Source organism: Pongo abelii, chromosome 3 (genome assembly GCF_028885655.2).
Source record: "Pongo abelii isolate AG06213 chromosome 3, NHGRI_mPonAbe1-v2.0_pri, whole genome shotgun sequence".
Taxonomy (NCBI): Eukaryota; Metazoa; Chordata; class Mammalia; order Primates; family Hominidae; genus Pongo; species Pongo abelii.
The window spans coordinates 161,271,175-161,289,113 of record NC_071988.2 but is presented as its reverse complement, the minus strand read 5'-3'; the positions used below and the strand labels follow the sequence as shown (position 1 = coordinate 161,289,113).

General features: G+C 36.8%; 1 protein-coding gene across 2 annotated transcripts in view; it reads right to left on the bottom strand.

The window, feature by feature from the left end:
- Positions 1–17,939, bottom strand: part of NAA15 (N-alpha-acetyltransferase 15, NatA auxiliary subunit) — an 85,355-nt gene that overhangs the window by 26,462 nt on the left and 40,954 nt on the right. For both annotated transcript variants that reach the window (NM_001133480.1, XM_054553310.2), the window contains 8 exon segments: positions 2,132–2,345; positions 3,444–3,572; positions 4,110–4,262; positions 6,462–6,631; positions 9,921–9,993; positions 12,395–12,501; positions 12,720–12,815; positions 14,436–14,555. In NM_001133480.1, the coding sequence (NP_001126952.1) occupies positions 2,132–2,345; positions 3,444–3,572; positions 4,110–4,262; positions 6,462–6,631; positions 9,921–9,993; positions 12,395–12,501; positions 12,720–12,815; positions 14,436–14,555 (1,062 nt within the window).

The window sequence follows — 17,939 nt, the reverse complement described above, 5'->3', positions numbered from 1 at the left end:
TGTCTCTACAAAAATAAATTAGCTGGGTGCAGTGGCATGCACCTGTAGTCCCAACTACTCAGGAGGCTGAGTTGAGAGGACTGCCTGAGCCCAGGAGCTCAAGGCTGCAGTGAGCTATGATCCCTTTAGTGGACTCCAGACTGGGAAAAGTATGAGATCCTGTCTCAAACAAAACAAAACAAACAAACAAAATATAGAAATTGTAAACTAGATATTTTGCCCAACATACAAAAATATAAAGGAACGATAACATTCAGAGCTGGCAATAATGTAAAATAAAAGAAAACCTCAATACCCATGTTGGTGGTAATAAAAACTGATAAACCTTTTATCCCAAATTCTCATACCCTTCAACCCACCGATTTCCACTTCGAATAACCCATGCTAAATAAATATGCACATAATTGTGTACAAGGACATTTACTATAGTACTATAATGGTGAAAAAATTCACATAGATTCCTACATAGTTATTAAAATGTTAACAGTTAAAATAATAATTATGATAGGCAGACATGCAGCAATACTATTAAATGGGGTAAAAAGTCTAAGTTGCAGAACACTGAGTATGATATAAACCCAATTATGGACTAAAGAAAAATAAATCAAACAAGAAACCCTGCAAAGAACCATCCTGAAATGCATGTGTATATGTACACATAGAACTCTGGAAACTGTAGTTGTGCATAAAGGGAATTGATCCTTTCACAGGGATAATTGCTGGAATGCAGAATGGGTGGGAGAAAAGTGAAAGGGGATCTTCATATTTGCTAAGTATACTTCTGTCTTAATAGTCTCAGCTTTGAAAAGTTAACTGTGTATTATTTGTATAATTTGAAGAAGAGAAGGAGGGAGGCAGAAGAATAAAAAGAAAGAAAAACAAAAGAAGCCAGAGGGTCATAGCTCTCAACTTTAACAGTAAATTGTCCAACAGATTCTTCTTACTGGTGTTTTCTTCTAAGTTGAAGCAACACCAACAGGTAGAAAGAGATTCAAGTGATATCTGTACAAAGGCTTCAGTATGTGACCTTAGAAATTTCTAAACTGTCCTTAGGCAACAGGAAGTAAAAATTAACGACAAATTAGCAAAATAATTCAAAAGCTGTTTAGCAGGAAGAAGGATATAGAAAGTAGCCAATCATATCCTCCAAAAAGGAATAGGCTCAAAAGAAAAAAAAAATCTAACACGCTTTTTATGCCCCAATTCCTACCACATTTTTGCCACGAATAAGTCACAAAATTTGTATTTTTCTACGTATGAGATCACTCATTCTCAGGTTCTTCCCCAAATAACTGTCTAAGGAAGACTTCTCTCTAGTCATTCTGATACCCTGCTATAAAAATAGTACATTAAAAATGAGTCAAATGATAAGTCACTGTGCAATTTTCCTAGCTTTATCCCAAGCTGGTTTTTAATGTTCAAGCAATATTCATTCTTAGTAGGTAAATTATAAATTACTATTAAAAAGAGGAATAGGCTGGAATAGTGGCTCATGCCTGTAATCCCAGCACTTTAGGAGGCCAATCCCAGCACTCTGGGAGGCTGAGGTGGGCAGATCACTTGAGGTCAGGGGTTCGAGGCCAGCCTGGACAACATGGTGAAACCCCGTCTCCACTAAAAACACAAAATTAGCCAGGCGTGGTGGTGGGCACCTGTAATCCCAGCTACTCAGAAGGCTGCGGCAGGAGAATCGCTTGAACCTGGGAGGTTGCAGTGAGCCGAGATCGTGCACTGCATTCCAGCATGGGAAACAGAGTGAGGCTCCATCTCAAAAAAATAACTAGTAATACTAATAGCCAACACTAATGTAGAATTATAATACTAATTATACAATTAGCAATCTAGTACTTGTAAAACAGTTAGCAATTTATAATTTTGGGTAAACCAGATATTAAATGTAAAACTCATAACATGCAAACTTCTTAAATGCCAATGAATAACTGCAAATTAAATTCTTGTTTAACTTTGGAAGCACAAAAGTAAACATTTTTCTTTTGTTGTTTAGAGAACCTTGTATAATATCTTCCCTCATGGTGCTCAAGACATGGAGCAATACTATTAAATGAAAAACATAATACACATAAATACACATAAACACATCAGAGCACAACAAGAACTCTGAATATTATACCTGTATCAGCTTCGTGTTCCTTATTCTCATCCGTAAGGGGGTTGTCATGAAGCTTCAAATAGATCTCTATAGCAATTCTTGCTGCCTTGAAGTAAAATGGATGCTGTCGAAGTACATCTTCTAGTTTTAATAAGTCCACATATGATCTAAGGGTAATCTTCCTCATACAGTATGTATGAAAGTCAAACTGGTCATCAGTGATTTCTATAAAATGCTAACAAAATTATCTTTTTATTATTATACCGAAGTACAGCAATGGCTAAGAAAACTATAAAATCAAAGCCTTGGAACACTTTTACTTTGGCATGAAAAAAACTAGTAAAATTTTAAAAAAACAATTACAAATTATTCAACAGGAATATTTTGCATTTCAAATAAGCAAATACAGTTAGCCATTGTCTAGCACAGGATATGGCATACTGCAGGCACAGAATCATTTGTTGAAAAAGGAAGCCTCAAAAATGTTTATTCATTATCCCTTCCTTAATTATACTTAAAGCTATTGTGACAACATCAAACATAATTTATTAACATACATAGTAGTGCAAGTAGATTCACATGTTAAACATTGAGTTTTTATATTTAGAATCATTTGCAAAGGATTATAAGATGTATTTGGTGATTTTTTTTGAGGATACAAATCTGAATCCTATGCAATGTGATGCTGGTATGTGGAAAAGAAATCAATTAGCAAGTAAGTCAAGCAAACGGGAACTTGACGCATTTCAACTAAGCTTTGGGATTCTATACTTGACAATACTGCAAATGTGAAATTAGTTATATAAACTGTTTATCTGTGTAAAACACAAAAAAGAAAAACCAACCACTAGTCATAGAAATGAGTCAAACGTGAAGAGGATTAAGAAAACAATTTTATCAAAAAGCATGAAATTAGATAAGCTACAGCAGAAATATTGTGAAAAGTCTTCCAACATTTATATCTTACCAAGGGTATATGGCATCATCAATAAATTCTACAACGAACAGGGTCCTAGGAGTACTTTAATCAGCTGTGTATGTATTACTAAAGCGGCAGCAGCAATTTGAAAGGTTCAAAAATCAATAAAAACATAACCAAGATACAAAATTTCCATAAAGTTTTTTTAAAAAAGAGTTCTTATTGAAAGACAATAGAGACCCTGGCTGAAAATGTAGTCTATATTTCCATTATGAAAACTGAAAAAAAGTGAATACTGATTTTAAAAAGCACCTACTATGAATTATAAAGAGATAGAAGAGAAAAAAACTATGAAATTTGTCCAAAACCATCGACAGAATAAAACAAGAAAACTTTTATGTAGAAGGTACTTACTCTCTCAATCTCATGACATTTCTTAAGTGCTTCACCAAATTTATTCATTGCTTTATAAGCCTGGGCACATTCTGTTTGGAACCACATGCACTGCATTTCATTCAAATTCTCTACCGCTGATGTTCCTTCCTATACAGAAATCAAATATTTTCAAGATCATTTTTTATCAAAGACATCATTCTACCACAGAATTTTAAAAAACAAAGATGTTAAGCTGATTTGGACTCTTTCAAAAAAATTTTTAAAACATTCTTAAAGAATAGTTAACATGGGAAAGCAATTGAAATTCTCTACTAAAAATAATTTGTAGTTTCACAATGATTAAACGAAAGGTCTACATAATTGAGGGTAGGGATTAATACAAGAAAAAGAACACCACCACATAGCAGATATTCAATAAATATTAGTTCCCTTGACCCCTAAAAAATTTATCTGAACATACATCAATATAAACCAGTTTAAAAGTCCATTGTACAACCCTCTAAAAGGAAAATCCTTTATACCAATGTTGACTCCAGTATCTTCTGATACAGTGATTTAATTAAAATCTTGGCTATTTTGGTGTCAAAAACATTAAAGACAAACTTTGAAAAATAAGCATGGTATACAAGTATGAACTGGCTCATGTCTTCTTTATTCATAATTAAGAACACTAGCTGTACAAACCCTTGTAAACTTTGAGCACATTTCTTCAGCTTCTTTAATCAGGTTGGCTTTTAGCATGTATTTTGCACATTTGGAGTTGATAAATCTGTCTGCTGTGTCCAAGGCCTGGGCCTCATCCATCCACCTTGCAGCTTCTTTAATATTTCCAGCATGCTTATAAGGTACAAAAGCAAAATAAACCGGTTAGTATGCTAAGTTTACTGTGCAGGTAATTCATTATCTGTTGATAAATAATTTAAAAACAAATGAAAGTAAAGGCATTCTTGTGATTCTTAGATGCTAATCAATATAAAATAATGCATTCTTCCACAATATAAGTTCCCTTTTTCCAGCCTTTTAGAATGTAAGCTGTCTGACAGTAAAGACTTATTTTAATAGTTTTGTCTACTGTTAATATCGCCATTGCCTAAAACTGCCTGGCACATAGTAAAAATACTCAAAAATAATTGTTAAAGAATAAATAAGGCCAGGCGCTGTAGCTCATGCCTGTAATCCCAGCACTTTGGGAGGCCGAGCCGGGTGGATCACTGAGATCAGGAATTCAAGTCCAACTTGGCCAACATGGTGAAACCCCATCTCTACTAAAAACACAAAAGTAAACCAAGGGTGGTGGCGCATGCCTGTAATCCCAGCTACTTGGAAGGCTGAGGCAGGAGAATCACTTTAACCCAGGAGGTGCAGGTTGCAGTGAGTTGAGATCGTGCCACTGCACTCTAGCCTGGGTGACAGTAAGACTCCACGTCAATAAAAAAGAATAAATAATAACAGAAGTCTTTTTTTTTTTTTTTGAGATGGGAGTCTCATTCTGTCACCCAGACTAGAGTACAGTGGCACAATCTTGGCTCACTGCAACCTCCGCCTCCCGGGTTCAAGCAATTCTCCTGCCTCAGGCTCCCAAGTAGCTGGGCCTGCCACCACGCTTGGCTAATTTTTGTATTTTTAGTAGAGATGGGGTTTCACCATATTGGCCAAGCTAGTCTTGAACTCCTGACCTTGTGATCCGCCCACTTTGGCCTCCAAAAGTGCTGGGATTACAGCCATGAGCCACAGCTCCCGGCCAATACTAGAAATCTTTAAGTCAAAACATAATTAAATGTGAAAGTCATAAAAGGCATGGCCAAATCTCTACGCTAAAGGAACCATGGAAACATTACTGATTAGGACCATTAGTAGACATTCCCCAATGTTCCTCATTCTAAGTTACCTAACTAGTCCATTTGGCAAAGTTTCAAAACTAATGAGCCATAATCTAGTTTTAAAAAGTGCTTCTTGGCACATGTATACCTATGTAACAAACCTGCACGTTGTGCACATGTACCCTAGAACTTAAAGTATAATTTAAAAAAAAAATCTAAAAATAAAAAAAAATAATAAATAAATAAATAATAAAAAGTGTTTCTTTAGCTGGGTGCAGAGGCTCATGCCCATAATCTCAGCACTTTGGGAGGCTAAAACAGGTGGATCACTTTAGGCCAGGAGTTCGAGACCAGCCTAGCCAACATGGCGAAACTCCATCTCTACAAATAATACAAAAATTAGCTGGGTATGGTGGTGCATGCCTATAATCCCAGCTACCACTCCGGAGGCTGAGGCATGAGAACTGCTTCAACCCAGGAGGCAGACATTGCAGGGAGCTGAGATCGCGCCACTGTACTCCAGCCTGGGTGACGCAGTGATACTCTTTCTCTCTCTCTCAAAAAACAAAACAAAACAAAACAAAACCAAAAAAACAAAAAAAAACTTCTTAAATATTACTTAATTTCATTATTTTCTTGCTAAATAAATTACTGGTTTATTATCAGTCCCTCAAGAGCTTTCATTACTAAATTTTATTTGCAATAAGACAGAGAAAAGCCAACTTTATTTTAAGATGATACTAAAATATATGACTAAAAATTCTCAAGCAAGGCCCAGGAGTTGAGAAGTCAAAAGAGATAACCTGTAGAATTCATAATAGAATCTTCACAGTTTCATCTCATTAACATTGCCAGATACTGGTATGTTATCATATTCAAATTTTAATAGAAATACACATTTCACAGCAAATAAAATTTCTTTTGGATTACCTATAACTCTCCAAACCCAAGAGAATTACCAGATACGTGTGAATGCATATACATTAATATATGTATGTAAGTATGTGTGTGTATACGGATATAGATAAATGACCAAATTAGCATGACCACAACAAGTCTCAAAGTAATTGGACTGAGAAATGTACTATACTTGTTATTTCATGTTTTTTGAGTTATCAAATGTCACTTTTCCTATATTTAGAATCTATAAAATACAGAGAAAAAGTTCAAGACAAGCCTCATTACCTTATAAGAAAATAGAAAAAAAGATTTTTACCTTATAGATTTTAGCTTTCACGAGAAAGAGTTCTATTAATGTAGGTGTACTTTCAATAGCAGTATTTATGTACTCCAAAGCAATAGATGGCTGACCAATTTTGTCATAATGTTGTGCCAAGTAGTACTGGACCCAAAGTAATGTGGTTGGTGGTTCCTCCTTTCCATCATCTTAGGAGAAGAGGGAGAAGAAACCAAGATGAGGCATTACATATATTAAGAGCACCCCCCAAAATGGTCCCTATGTTTATTAACAAGGGAGGTACTATGAAAGGAGTTTATTTATGTATCTAGCTATAAAACTCCTCCTAAGTTTATAAGTTCTTTGGAAAGGTCCATATTTTCTTTTCTGCATCCTTATAACCCCTAGCACATCCCTTTCATATAATAACTTTATGAAACAAACATGCGAGATAAATAAGGTCTAACTACCTAGAAAGAAAACTGAAACAGGTAGGGGGGAGACAAGCTATACTAGAACTATGAGAGCATACCGATCAGGATGTTATTTATAAAGGGGGAAGAAATTAAATGTTCTCTGTTCATGTGAGGTTAAAAAAAAAAAAAAGCCCTGGCTGCTTAATTGAGTTTCTAGCTAATGCACCAAACTGTTTATAAATATACTTGTAATGTGGTTATTTTGAATTTGGTGATTATATTCTTAATATATTTTAATATGCTGAATATGCAAAGATGCATAATTTAAGTCAAATAAAAACTATACCCCAAAAATGAGATGACAAGTAAAAAAATTTTTATATTTTAGTTCATGATTTAATTTTAATATACTGACAAGAAAATGTGTAAGTTAAATATACAACCCACACATTAAAAAATTCTTTTTTAATACAAATTTCTAAAATCTGAGAACTGATATGTGCTTTCAAAGAAAGCAACAGATTGCTTTTTTTAAAATTTTTCCTAGTAAAAGCAGGATGGCTCAGTGGACAAATAATAGGAGTGGAACTCACCAACTCCCCATCTGATAGATCTGCAACAAAAGTGCTGCATATTCTTGGGCATGTCATTGAACCTCTTCCACATTTGTAAAATATGTAGGAAAATGCTGATAATCAAAGGAATATTATGATGATTAACCAATGAAATCATGGAAAAAAGTAGTACTATTAAATTAATCTGAGACCTAGAAACAATGACCAACCCAATAGCAATATGCACCCAGGGTCCCATACCGGGCTTTCCCACTACAGGAACCAGAAATCCTAGGAAAAACAATTGATTCCAGATCTGCAGTGGCAGCAATAAACTGGAATATCTTGTCTTATTAACACCCAAGAAGTTATCAACTACTACTATGGTATGTAAAGAATGGGACCATTTGAGATTTGTAATGTGGTTATTTTGAATTTGGTGATTATATTCTTAATATATTTTAATACCTTGCTGAATATGCAACATCAAATATTTGATATAAAACATCAAATATGCTTAAATCCATGAATTCATAATACTTTTAAAAAACGTATTTGCTGTCTTTGAAGGATGCTATTGAACCAACAATTCATTATTTTGAAAACTGGTAAAGAAATTTTAAAAAGCAGGAAGTGGGGAGAAAAAATCCATTTATCATGCTTTTCCTATGCAAACTGAAACATTGTGTAAACAGATAATAGAGGAAGAAAATTTTCTCTTTTAAAATAATAAAGAATAATAGAGTATCACCAGTTGGTAATCCTTAACAATTGCTAACATATAAAACAAACACTGTATGCCTACTAATAGAAGAATATGCCACCACCTGTAAGAATCTCACTCACTCCTCTGTTTAAAAAACAAAAGCAAAACCATCAAAACAATATTGAATCTCATCAAATCTCTAGTTGGATCTGTCCATTAGAAGATCCTGTCATGACAGAAGTGTCCTGTATTTTCCCTTTCCAACATGGTAGGCATTAACTATATATAGCTATTGAGCAGCACTTAAAATGTGGCTACTGCAACCGAGGAATGGAATTTATTTTATTTAATTTTTTAAAATTTTAATTAGCCACTGGGCTATTGGCTATCATACTAGCAACAAACTTCTACATCGAACTACCAGTTTATAGGAAATTCAGAGAGCAAGGAATAATGTGTTAAGCAACACATGGGGTACAGTCAGCAAACTCTAGACTGGGAAAACTGAAAAAAAAAAAAAAAAATTTCTTCAACAAATAAATTGCAGGAAAAGGGATAGGAAACCCAAAAGATAAAAAGAGTTTAAGAGACACATCAACCAAATTCAAAGTACACATCTTATCTGAATCTTCATTCCAACAAACTTCAAAAAAGGTAAGGCAAAAAAAAAAAAAAGACATTTATAACATAACTGGAAATGTAAACATGGACTGAATAGTTATTATTAAGAAAATATTAATTTTTTGTCAGGCATGGTGGCTCATGCCTATAATCCCAGGACCTTGGGAGGCCGAAGCAGGTGGATCACTTGAGGTCAGGAGTTCGAGACCAGCCTGGCCTGGCCAATATGGTGAGACCCCGTCTCTACCAAAAATACAAAAATTAGCCAGGCATGGTGGCGGGCACCTGTCCCAGCTACTCGGGAGGCTGAGGCAGGAGAATCACTTGCACCTGGGAGGTGGAGGTTGCAGTGAACTGAGATCATGCCACTGTACACCAGCCTGGATGACAGAGCAAGACTCCATCTCAAAAATATATATATTAATTTTCAGGTATGAGAATGGTATTAGGTTATGTTTTAGGTTAAGTCCTTCTCTTTAGACATACTGAAATATCCATGGATAAAGTGATGTGATGTTTGGATCTGCTTCAGAATAATATGGGAGTAGAGAAAAGTAGGAGAGGCTATAAATAAATTCAATGATGAATTAAAAATTATTGCAGATGAGTGCTGGGTAAAGACAGGATTATTATACTGTTGCATTTAGTTTTCTAGATGTTTTTAAAATTTTACATAACATTCTTTTCAATAAACTAATGTGAGGCGGGACACAGTGGCCCATACCTATAATCTCAACACTTTAAGAGGCCAATGCAAGAGGATCACTTGAGCCCAGGAGTTTGAGACCAGCCTGGGCAACAAAGTGAGACCCTAAGTCTACAAAAAATTTAAAAATTAGCCTGGCATGATGGTGCATGCCTGTGGTCCCAGCTATACAGAGGATAGAGGCAGGAGGATCGCTTGAGCCCAGGAGGTCGAGGCTGCAGTGAGCTGTGTTCACACCACTGCACTCCAGCCTGGGGAACAGAGCAAGACCATGTCTCAAAAAAACCCAAAACACAAAAAACAAAGATAATGTAATTCTCTTCTAACCAAATATCATCACACAATGTGCAAATTAATGGATCTCCCTCTTAAAGAGAAAAAAATTTAATGCACTATGCTTACTGCCTAAGTAATAATACTGACGTTCTGATTAAGAATTTCACAACGTATTAAAATTTTCAAGATGTTTTTAAAACATAAAACTTGAGGACTTACCATTGGGGTTAAATAACCGGCAGCTTTTTAGAGAGGTTTCATAACCTACTACTAACTCTTCTATGATTGCCACCTAGAGTACAAACACACAAACACACTTTAATAGAAAAAACACACATTTACTTTTCTTATGCAAAATGTGTTATTTTCTACTAAAACACTAAATAAACACTCCCACACACACACCCTCCTTTATTAAAAATATCTTAACCTCTAGATACAAATTTTAAAATACATCATACTTTTGCACAGGTGTGCATTAAGATGTAATTTTATAAAAACTTATTGGTTACTCCTTTTCAGCTGAACCAGAGATCAGGAAAGAGTTGGACAAAGACAGGCAATATTGTGGATGATTTATATCCTGATTCTTTTATCAAAGTTTGTATAAATGAACACCTACAGTAAACATTTGCACTTAAGAATTAAATGCTATGTGAAAAGAGAAATTCTCTAAGTAGATGACAGTAATCAACTTTCAATTTCACAATCCAGGGTAAAACATTAGTAAAACTCAAAGAATACTTTGAGAGTTAGGTCCAGGAGAATGAGTGGCCATCCAGGTTCTGGTTTCTCTTGAGTCTTGACTATACTACTCGCTCCTGGCTTCCTGAGAGCTCTTTGAGCATTTTTTATTTACTACTTCTGTTCTTTGTTTAATCCATGTTTAAGGGATTTCTATTACTATTATGGCTTTATTGAATGACCTCAACCTAACTGACTCAACAGACTAATATCAGCTCTCTCCAAAACCTCAATAAATTGTGAGGACTAAAGATTGCAGCTAGGTTATTCTGGTGCACCCATGTTCCCTCCTACAAGTTGAGCTACAAGCCTACTAAGACTGTTTTGTTTTCTCAAACATCTTTGAATCAGTTGCATTTATTAATTCTAATGGTAGAATTCAGTATTGTGTAAACTTAAGATGTGAGAATGAAAATGACTGTTCCAAAAGTTGAATAACAAGGAAAGACTAAAAAGACAAAATTAGGTATTTTTAACCAGTTTAGATCTAAATCAAAATATCTTAAGTAGAAGAAAATCATAAAAATATAGTATTCTATACATAAGACCACTTCATAAGCATCAAAGTCTGACTCTTTCAAAACTGGAAACAAAAGATCCTACTTGGCCAGGCATGGTGGCTCACATCTGTAATCCCAGCACTTTGGGAGGCCGAGACGGGTGGATTGCCTGAGGTCAGGAGTTCAAGACCAGCCTGGCTAACATGGTCAAACCCCATCTCTACTGAAAATACAAAAATTAGCCTGGTATGGTGGCACGTGCCTGTAATCGCAGCTACTTGGGAGGCTGAGGCAGGAGAATCGCTTGAACCCGGGAGGCAGAGGTTGCAGTGAGCTGAGATCACGCCATTGCACTCCAGCCTGGGCGACAAGAGTGAAACTCCGTCTCAAAAAAAAAGACATTTTACGGATGTGATTTATGCAAGAAAAAACAAGTGAAACAGCAATCAAAAAAGCCCATACATTGGGTCTCCAACAAAGACCAGCAAATAAATGCACATTATGTAATTCTGGTTAAAGTGTTTCATATGTCTCATTTGCTCCATCTTTGACTCTTCAATGTAACTGATTTTTTAGAATCCAACCAATATGTCTTGATGACACTGTACTTACAAGCAAAATAATCTAAATTAAAATTAAAATACCCTTGGCCAGGCACTGTGGCTCACGCTTGTAATCCCAGCACTTTGGGAGGCCGAGGTGGGCAGATCATTTGAGGTCAGGAGTTCGAGAACAGCCTGGCCAACATGGTGAAACCTTCCCTCTATTAAAAATACAAAAATTAGCCAGGCACGGTAGTACACGCCTGTAATCCCAGCTAGTTGGGAGGCTGAGGCACAAGAATTGCTTGAACCCAGGAGCCAGAGGTTGCAGTGAGCCGAGATCGCGCCACTACACTCCAGCTTGAGTGACAGAGCAAGACTCAGTCTCAAAAAAAAAAAAAAAAAAAAAATTAAAATAACCTCTAAAGAAGCATTCTGAATATTATTAACATGTAGCTGAAAGAGTAAGCTGACTTATTAGAATATCAAAAAAACTCTTCTGACATAACTTTTTATCTACCAAATTTAAAAAGGAGAAAGACGACTAAGCTAAAACTTAAGTTTTAAAAAAACAAACAAACAACACACTCTGGCTTCTGACCATGAATAAGATTAAAGAAAACGGTGAAGAAATTATTACCTTACCAACTTTTTATAACCTACAGTGACTCATTAAAAGTTTACAGCAGAAAGGAAACAGAAAACAAGCAGTAAGTTACTGGGCTAAAGAAAAAAAAGAGGATGAAATGGAAAAAAGAGGAATCAGAAGCATTTAAATTGCAAACTGGGAAGACTGACATGAGATTCACAAAACATGTACTACTGTGCAGAGATAATCAAGAATCAATAATTCCAAATACTGAGCAAAGAAATGGTAGCCAAAAGAAAGTATCATATTTCACTTTACCTTTTCTTTGTCTTTGTATAATGATCTTAAAGTATTGAAGACTGGTGGGCAACCCTTGCTGAAATTCATCCTTAGGAACTTATCCAAACATTCTTTAAACTTCTCACCTTGGAAGAGAAAAATCCTTTTCGCTTACATTTATCAAGTATTTACTTACATTTACCAAAGTATTTACTTATATTTACCAACTTACATTTAGTAGAGTTGTTAGACAACTCTAACAATGTATAGCTTAAACTTAATATGCATACTCATACTTAAAACCAAGAAAAGAAACTTTAAATCATAAAAGCATTTTTATTCCTTTGCAATTATTCTCACTTACCAGATAAAAAGTTTAACGGCAGCCTTCTTGGCACCAGTCCCCTGGGATATTTAGTCCAGGCTTCCTCATAAATTTTTAGCCGTTCTAACATATTAGCTGCAGACAAAGAAAAATTCTTTGTTATATGTAATCATAAATTGTATTTTTTTTCTGGAAAATTAAGAACTTCTCAAAGTATATTAAAATTCTAATATTTAAAAGAAAATTGGAATTATTTGTAGTCTTACACCTACTATTTCAACAATTATTTTAGACTATTTCTTTTCAATTTTTTTTATCGTAAGAACATAATTATCTTTATCCTGTTCTGCTTTAGGAAGGCTTTTAAAACCTGAGAACTTCTTTAGTTCTGAAAAAGCCTTGGTTATCATGTTTCCATATATTGCTTCTCCTACTATTCTCCTTAGCTTTTCCCCTCTAACTCCTCTCCTCTGATTTTGGCCATGGCCTCTCTTCCATTCAATTAAAATTTTTATTTTAGTAAGTAGGTTTTTCATTTCAGATTCCTAATTGGTACTTCTCCTAACTATTCATGTTTCATGGCAGCAATTACCTCTATCTTAGATTATTCCTCCATCATCTCTACTCTTCCTTTTGCAGACAGTGGTGATTACCATTCCTTGCTGGTGTTCCTAAAACAGTCTGAGAATCTTTGTTACAAAGTAATCTGCAACAAGGTTTCTCTTGTATATTTCAATGGCTCACAACTAGCCTTGAAGGAAACAAATCAGATCACCTCTGCTGAGGATCCTGCCTATTTGTTTCTGGACCTGTTCCCACAAGTGGACCCCATTTATGGGAGAGGGTGACTGGGGGAGCACAGTCTGAATCCAAGTTTGAGTGACAGAAATTTAACCCCTCTTCCCACAAAGGAACAGTCATGCTCATTCAGCCTGGCTACATTTACAAGACCCTGGCAAGTCACTTCGATGCAGCCACAGCTTACCACAGAGCTTATTCTTGCTTTTAAGAATATATCTCCGTTTCTGTTGATGGAAATTTCCTTTTATTTAAGAGACAGTGTCTCACCATGTTGCCCATGCTAAGCTCAAAATCCGGGGCTCAAGTAATCCTCCTGCCTCAGCCTCTCAAAGTGCTGGGATCACAAGTGTGAGCCCCTACACCTGGCTTCCTTTCATGTTTTTGATGCTACTATGCATTTGTGAATTTTTTTCTAAAGTTGTTTCTAAAATTATTTTCTCAACCATTGTATAAATCTATAAAAGAGAGGTTTCAGAACATGCTCAATCTGTCATATTAAATAGAAGTTTGCAAATGTACTTTTGTATTCAGATTTTTTTTTTTTTTTTTTTTGAGACAGTCTCGCTCTGTTGCCCAGGCTGGAACGCAGTGGCACTATGTTGGCTCACTGCAACCTCCGCCTCCTGGGTTCAAGCAATTCTCGTGCCTCAGCCTCCCGAGTAGCTGAGACTACAAGGCACACATCACCGTGCCAGGCTAATTTTTTCTATTTTAGTAGAGACAGGGTTTCACCATGTTGTCCAGGCTGGTCTCAAACTTCTGAGCTCAGGCAATCCATCCACCTCGGCCTCCCAAAGTGCTGGGATTACAGGCATGAGCCACTGCGCTTGGCCTGTATTCAGATTTTGAACCAATTCTTAACCACTATTATTCTAGTTGTGCTTTTCAATGAGTAAATAAAATATATATTAACAAAAGAAACAATATAACTTAGTAAGTTTTAAACAATACTACCTGGCTTGAGTGCTTTTTCCAAGCCCTTGTAATAGGCCCAGTTTTCAGGATTTCTCTCTTGCAATCCTCTATAAACATCTGCAGCATCTTCCAAACGACATAGTTGCAACAGAAGTTCCCCTGATTAAAAACAGAAAAAAAATTAAATATCTGAGAAAACCTTCTAATTAGAATTTTAACTTTTCCTCAAAATTTCTCTTAAAATCTCATTATAATCAGTGCTGCTAAGTGGATGGACCTGGTATCCTCCTGAATTCTCAGTTCCCTTAAGATCATTTATCAAGTTATTTTATGGTCTCCTTCCTTTTTTGAAGTTCACATTATTTAGAAATGCCATCCTCTTCACATCCTCAATTTATTCAGAAAATCTGTCCAATGCCAGGCCAGTTTCTCACATTCACTCAACACACTGTCACCAAGCCATCTTCTACTCCTCAATTTCTCCTGATATCATATGGAACAACTTCAGCATCAAAATTAATGACTCAATCCAATATCCTAACCTTATGATCCCTTAATCAGCTACAAAACAATTCTGCCATAGCAGCCCTTAATCTGGCTACATTAAAAACTATCTAGACTTTACCTTTTAATGTCTTCCAAGAAGCAAATAAGCACCCTATTTTAAGCTTAACTGTCTTTTATTTCTGTCTCACTAATCTTACTATTCAACTTCAGAGAAAAAACTATCAGCCTATCAGCAACTTGTCGACTCACTGTTGCCTTCCCTGGACTGCATGACCAATCACATCATCCCTGAATGATATTAGCAGCCCCAATTACCAAAAATCAATCTTAAAACCTGGGCTCTTTTGTTTACTAATTTTAAAGCCCAGATCACCCCAACTGTTTATTTGTTCCACACTTTCTCATGGAAGGAAACAAGCCAGACGAACAGTGAGAGACAGTGGTTTCACTATTATATATGAGCTCCAAAGCCATATAAGCTTCAAATATTCAGGATTCCTTTTCTCTATCCTTAATGTGCTTCCCTTCATCCAAGGTATTATTTTTAAGCCACTACTTCACCCTTGCATCCTTCACTCTCTGTTGTATCTTTCACTCTCATTTGATAATAAAAATGGACACTTATTGAGTACTTACCATGTGCCAGTGACTTTTTTTTTTTTTTGGTGATACAGTCTTGCTCTGTCACCCCAGCTGGAGTGCAGTGGTGCGATCGATCATGGCTCACTGCAGCCTCGACCTCCTAAAGCGATCCTACCACCTCAGCCTCCCTAGTAGCTGGAACTACAGGCACGTGCCACCATGCCTGGATAATTTTTGTGTTTTGTAGAGATGGGTTTTCACCATTTTGCCCAGCCTAGTCTTGAGCTCCTAGACTCAAGTGATCACCCACCTCGGCCTCCCAAAGTGCTGGGATTACAGTCGTGAGTCACTGTGCCCGGCCACCAGTGACTTTTAAACGCTTCACATGCATTAACTAAATCAATTCTCAGAAGTCTATGAAACAGATTACTATTACTTTCATCACTTTAAAACTGAGAGGACTTAAGTAAACTTCCTAAGAGTCTTGCAGATAGTGATGGAGTTAGGATTTGAATCCAAGCAATTTATCTGAAAGAGCACATATTCATTCATTCATTCTTTCTTTTTGAAGACAGGATCTCATTGTGTCACCCAGGCTGGAATGCAGTGGTGCAATCCTGGCTCACTGCAGCCTCAACCACTTGGGTGTAAACAATCCTTCCACCTACGGCAGCCTCCTGAATAGCTGGGACTACAGATGTATGCCAGCACACCCAGCTACTTTTTTATTTTTAATTTTTGTAGAGATGGGGTTTCCTTATGTTGCCCAGGCTGGTCTTGAACTCCTGGGCTCAAGTGATCCTCTGGTCTCAGCCTCCCAAAGTGCTGGGATTACAGACATGAGCCACCATGCCTTACAAGCCCACATTCTTAGTATCTGTACCAGCGGTTCTCAACCAGGGGCAGTTTTACCAACATTTAGCAATGTCTGAAGACATTTTACTTGTCTAGCGCTACTGAACATCCTACAATGCACAGAAGAGATCTCCACCCTCAACAACTCAGGCCCAAAATGTCAACAGCGCCAAGGTTAACAAAGCCTCGCTATACTAACCAAAAGCCAACTTCATCAAAAACACTAACAATAACCCATAGCTGAGTATGATGGTTCGCACCTGTAGTGGGAGGCTGGGGGTGGGGTTTGGGGGGAGGATCATTTGAGCCTTGTTCAAGTACAGCCTAGGCAACACAGCAAGACCTCACCTCTAAAATAAAAAATAAAAATAACCTGCACCTTTACTCCCCTCTACACTACACCCATCTGCGTTTCCTTTCCTCTATTTCTACCTTTTCTGAGCAGGAGGAACTGGTGGTATAAGAATAAACAATAAAAAATTTTGCCTAGGCCGGGTGCAGTGGCTCACGCCTGTAATCTCAGCACTTTGGGAGGCTGAGGTGGACGGGTCACCTGAGGTCAGAAGATCAAGACCAGCCTGACCAATATGGAGAAAGCCCGTGTCTACTGAAAATACAAAATTAGCCAGGCATGGTGGTGCATGCCTATAATCCCAGCTACTCGGGAGGCTGAGGCAGAATTGCTTGAACCCGGGAAGTGGAGGTTGCAGTGAGCCAAGATTGCGCCACTGCACTCCAGCCTGGGAAACAAGAGTGAAACTCCACCTCAAAAAAAAAAATTTTTTTTTATTTTTTTTTTTGCCTAACTGTGCCCATTGATCCACTCTAAGAAGTTCCTGAGTAATCTTGACCATCTTATCTTCTCCCACCAACTATCCCCACCAGCAACACTGCCTTGAATTTCTAAAGATTGCTAGAATTTCCAAAGATTGATTCTACCCTCACTTCCCTTCTATTCTCTTTATACACCCTGTCCCATTACCTAACTCAAAGTAGGTATTCAATACATATTTTGTGGAATGAGCTGATAGCCTTATTTCTTATCTCATGTAGAAAATGGAAGCAATTAGAGGAAACTCCAAAATACGCATTACATCTACACATTTACCTGCCTGCCACTTATACACCACCACTACTTGTTGATGTGAACTATTCATGTTCTTACCTAAATTAATCCTTCACATGACATCAATCTACCACATGACATCCTCTCTACTGTATCAAATATTCTATCTCTATTGGATCACTCCCCAGTCAGCACAAATACACACTATGAAAAACAAACAAACAAAAACTTCTTTTGAGCCTGCATCCCATTTCATCTACCAGCACCCCATCTGTTTCATTTACAGCAAAACTCCTCCACTGAGTCATGTATGCTTCCTATCTTCAGTTCCTCTACTCCCACTCTCTTTTTTTTTTAGACGGAGTCTTGCTCTGTCGCCCAGGCTGGAGTGCAGTGGCACGTCTCGGCTCACTGCAAGCTCCACCTCCCAGGTTCACACCATTCTCCTGCCTCAACCTCCCGAGTAGCTGGGACAACAGGCGCCTGCCACCATACCCGGCTAATTTTTTTTGTATTTTTAGTAGAGACGAGGT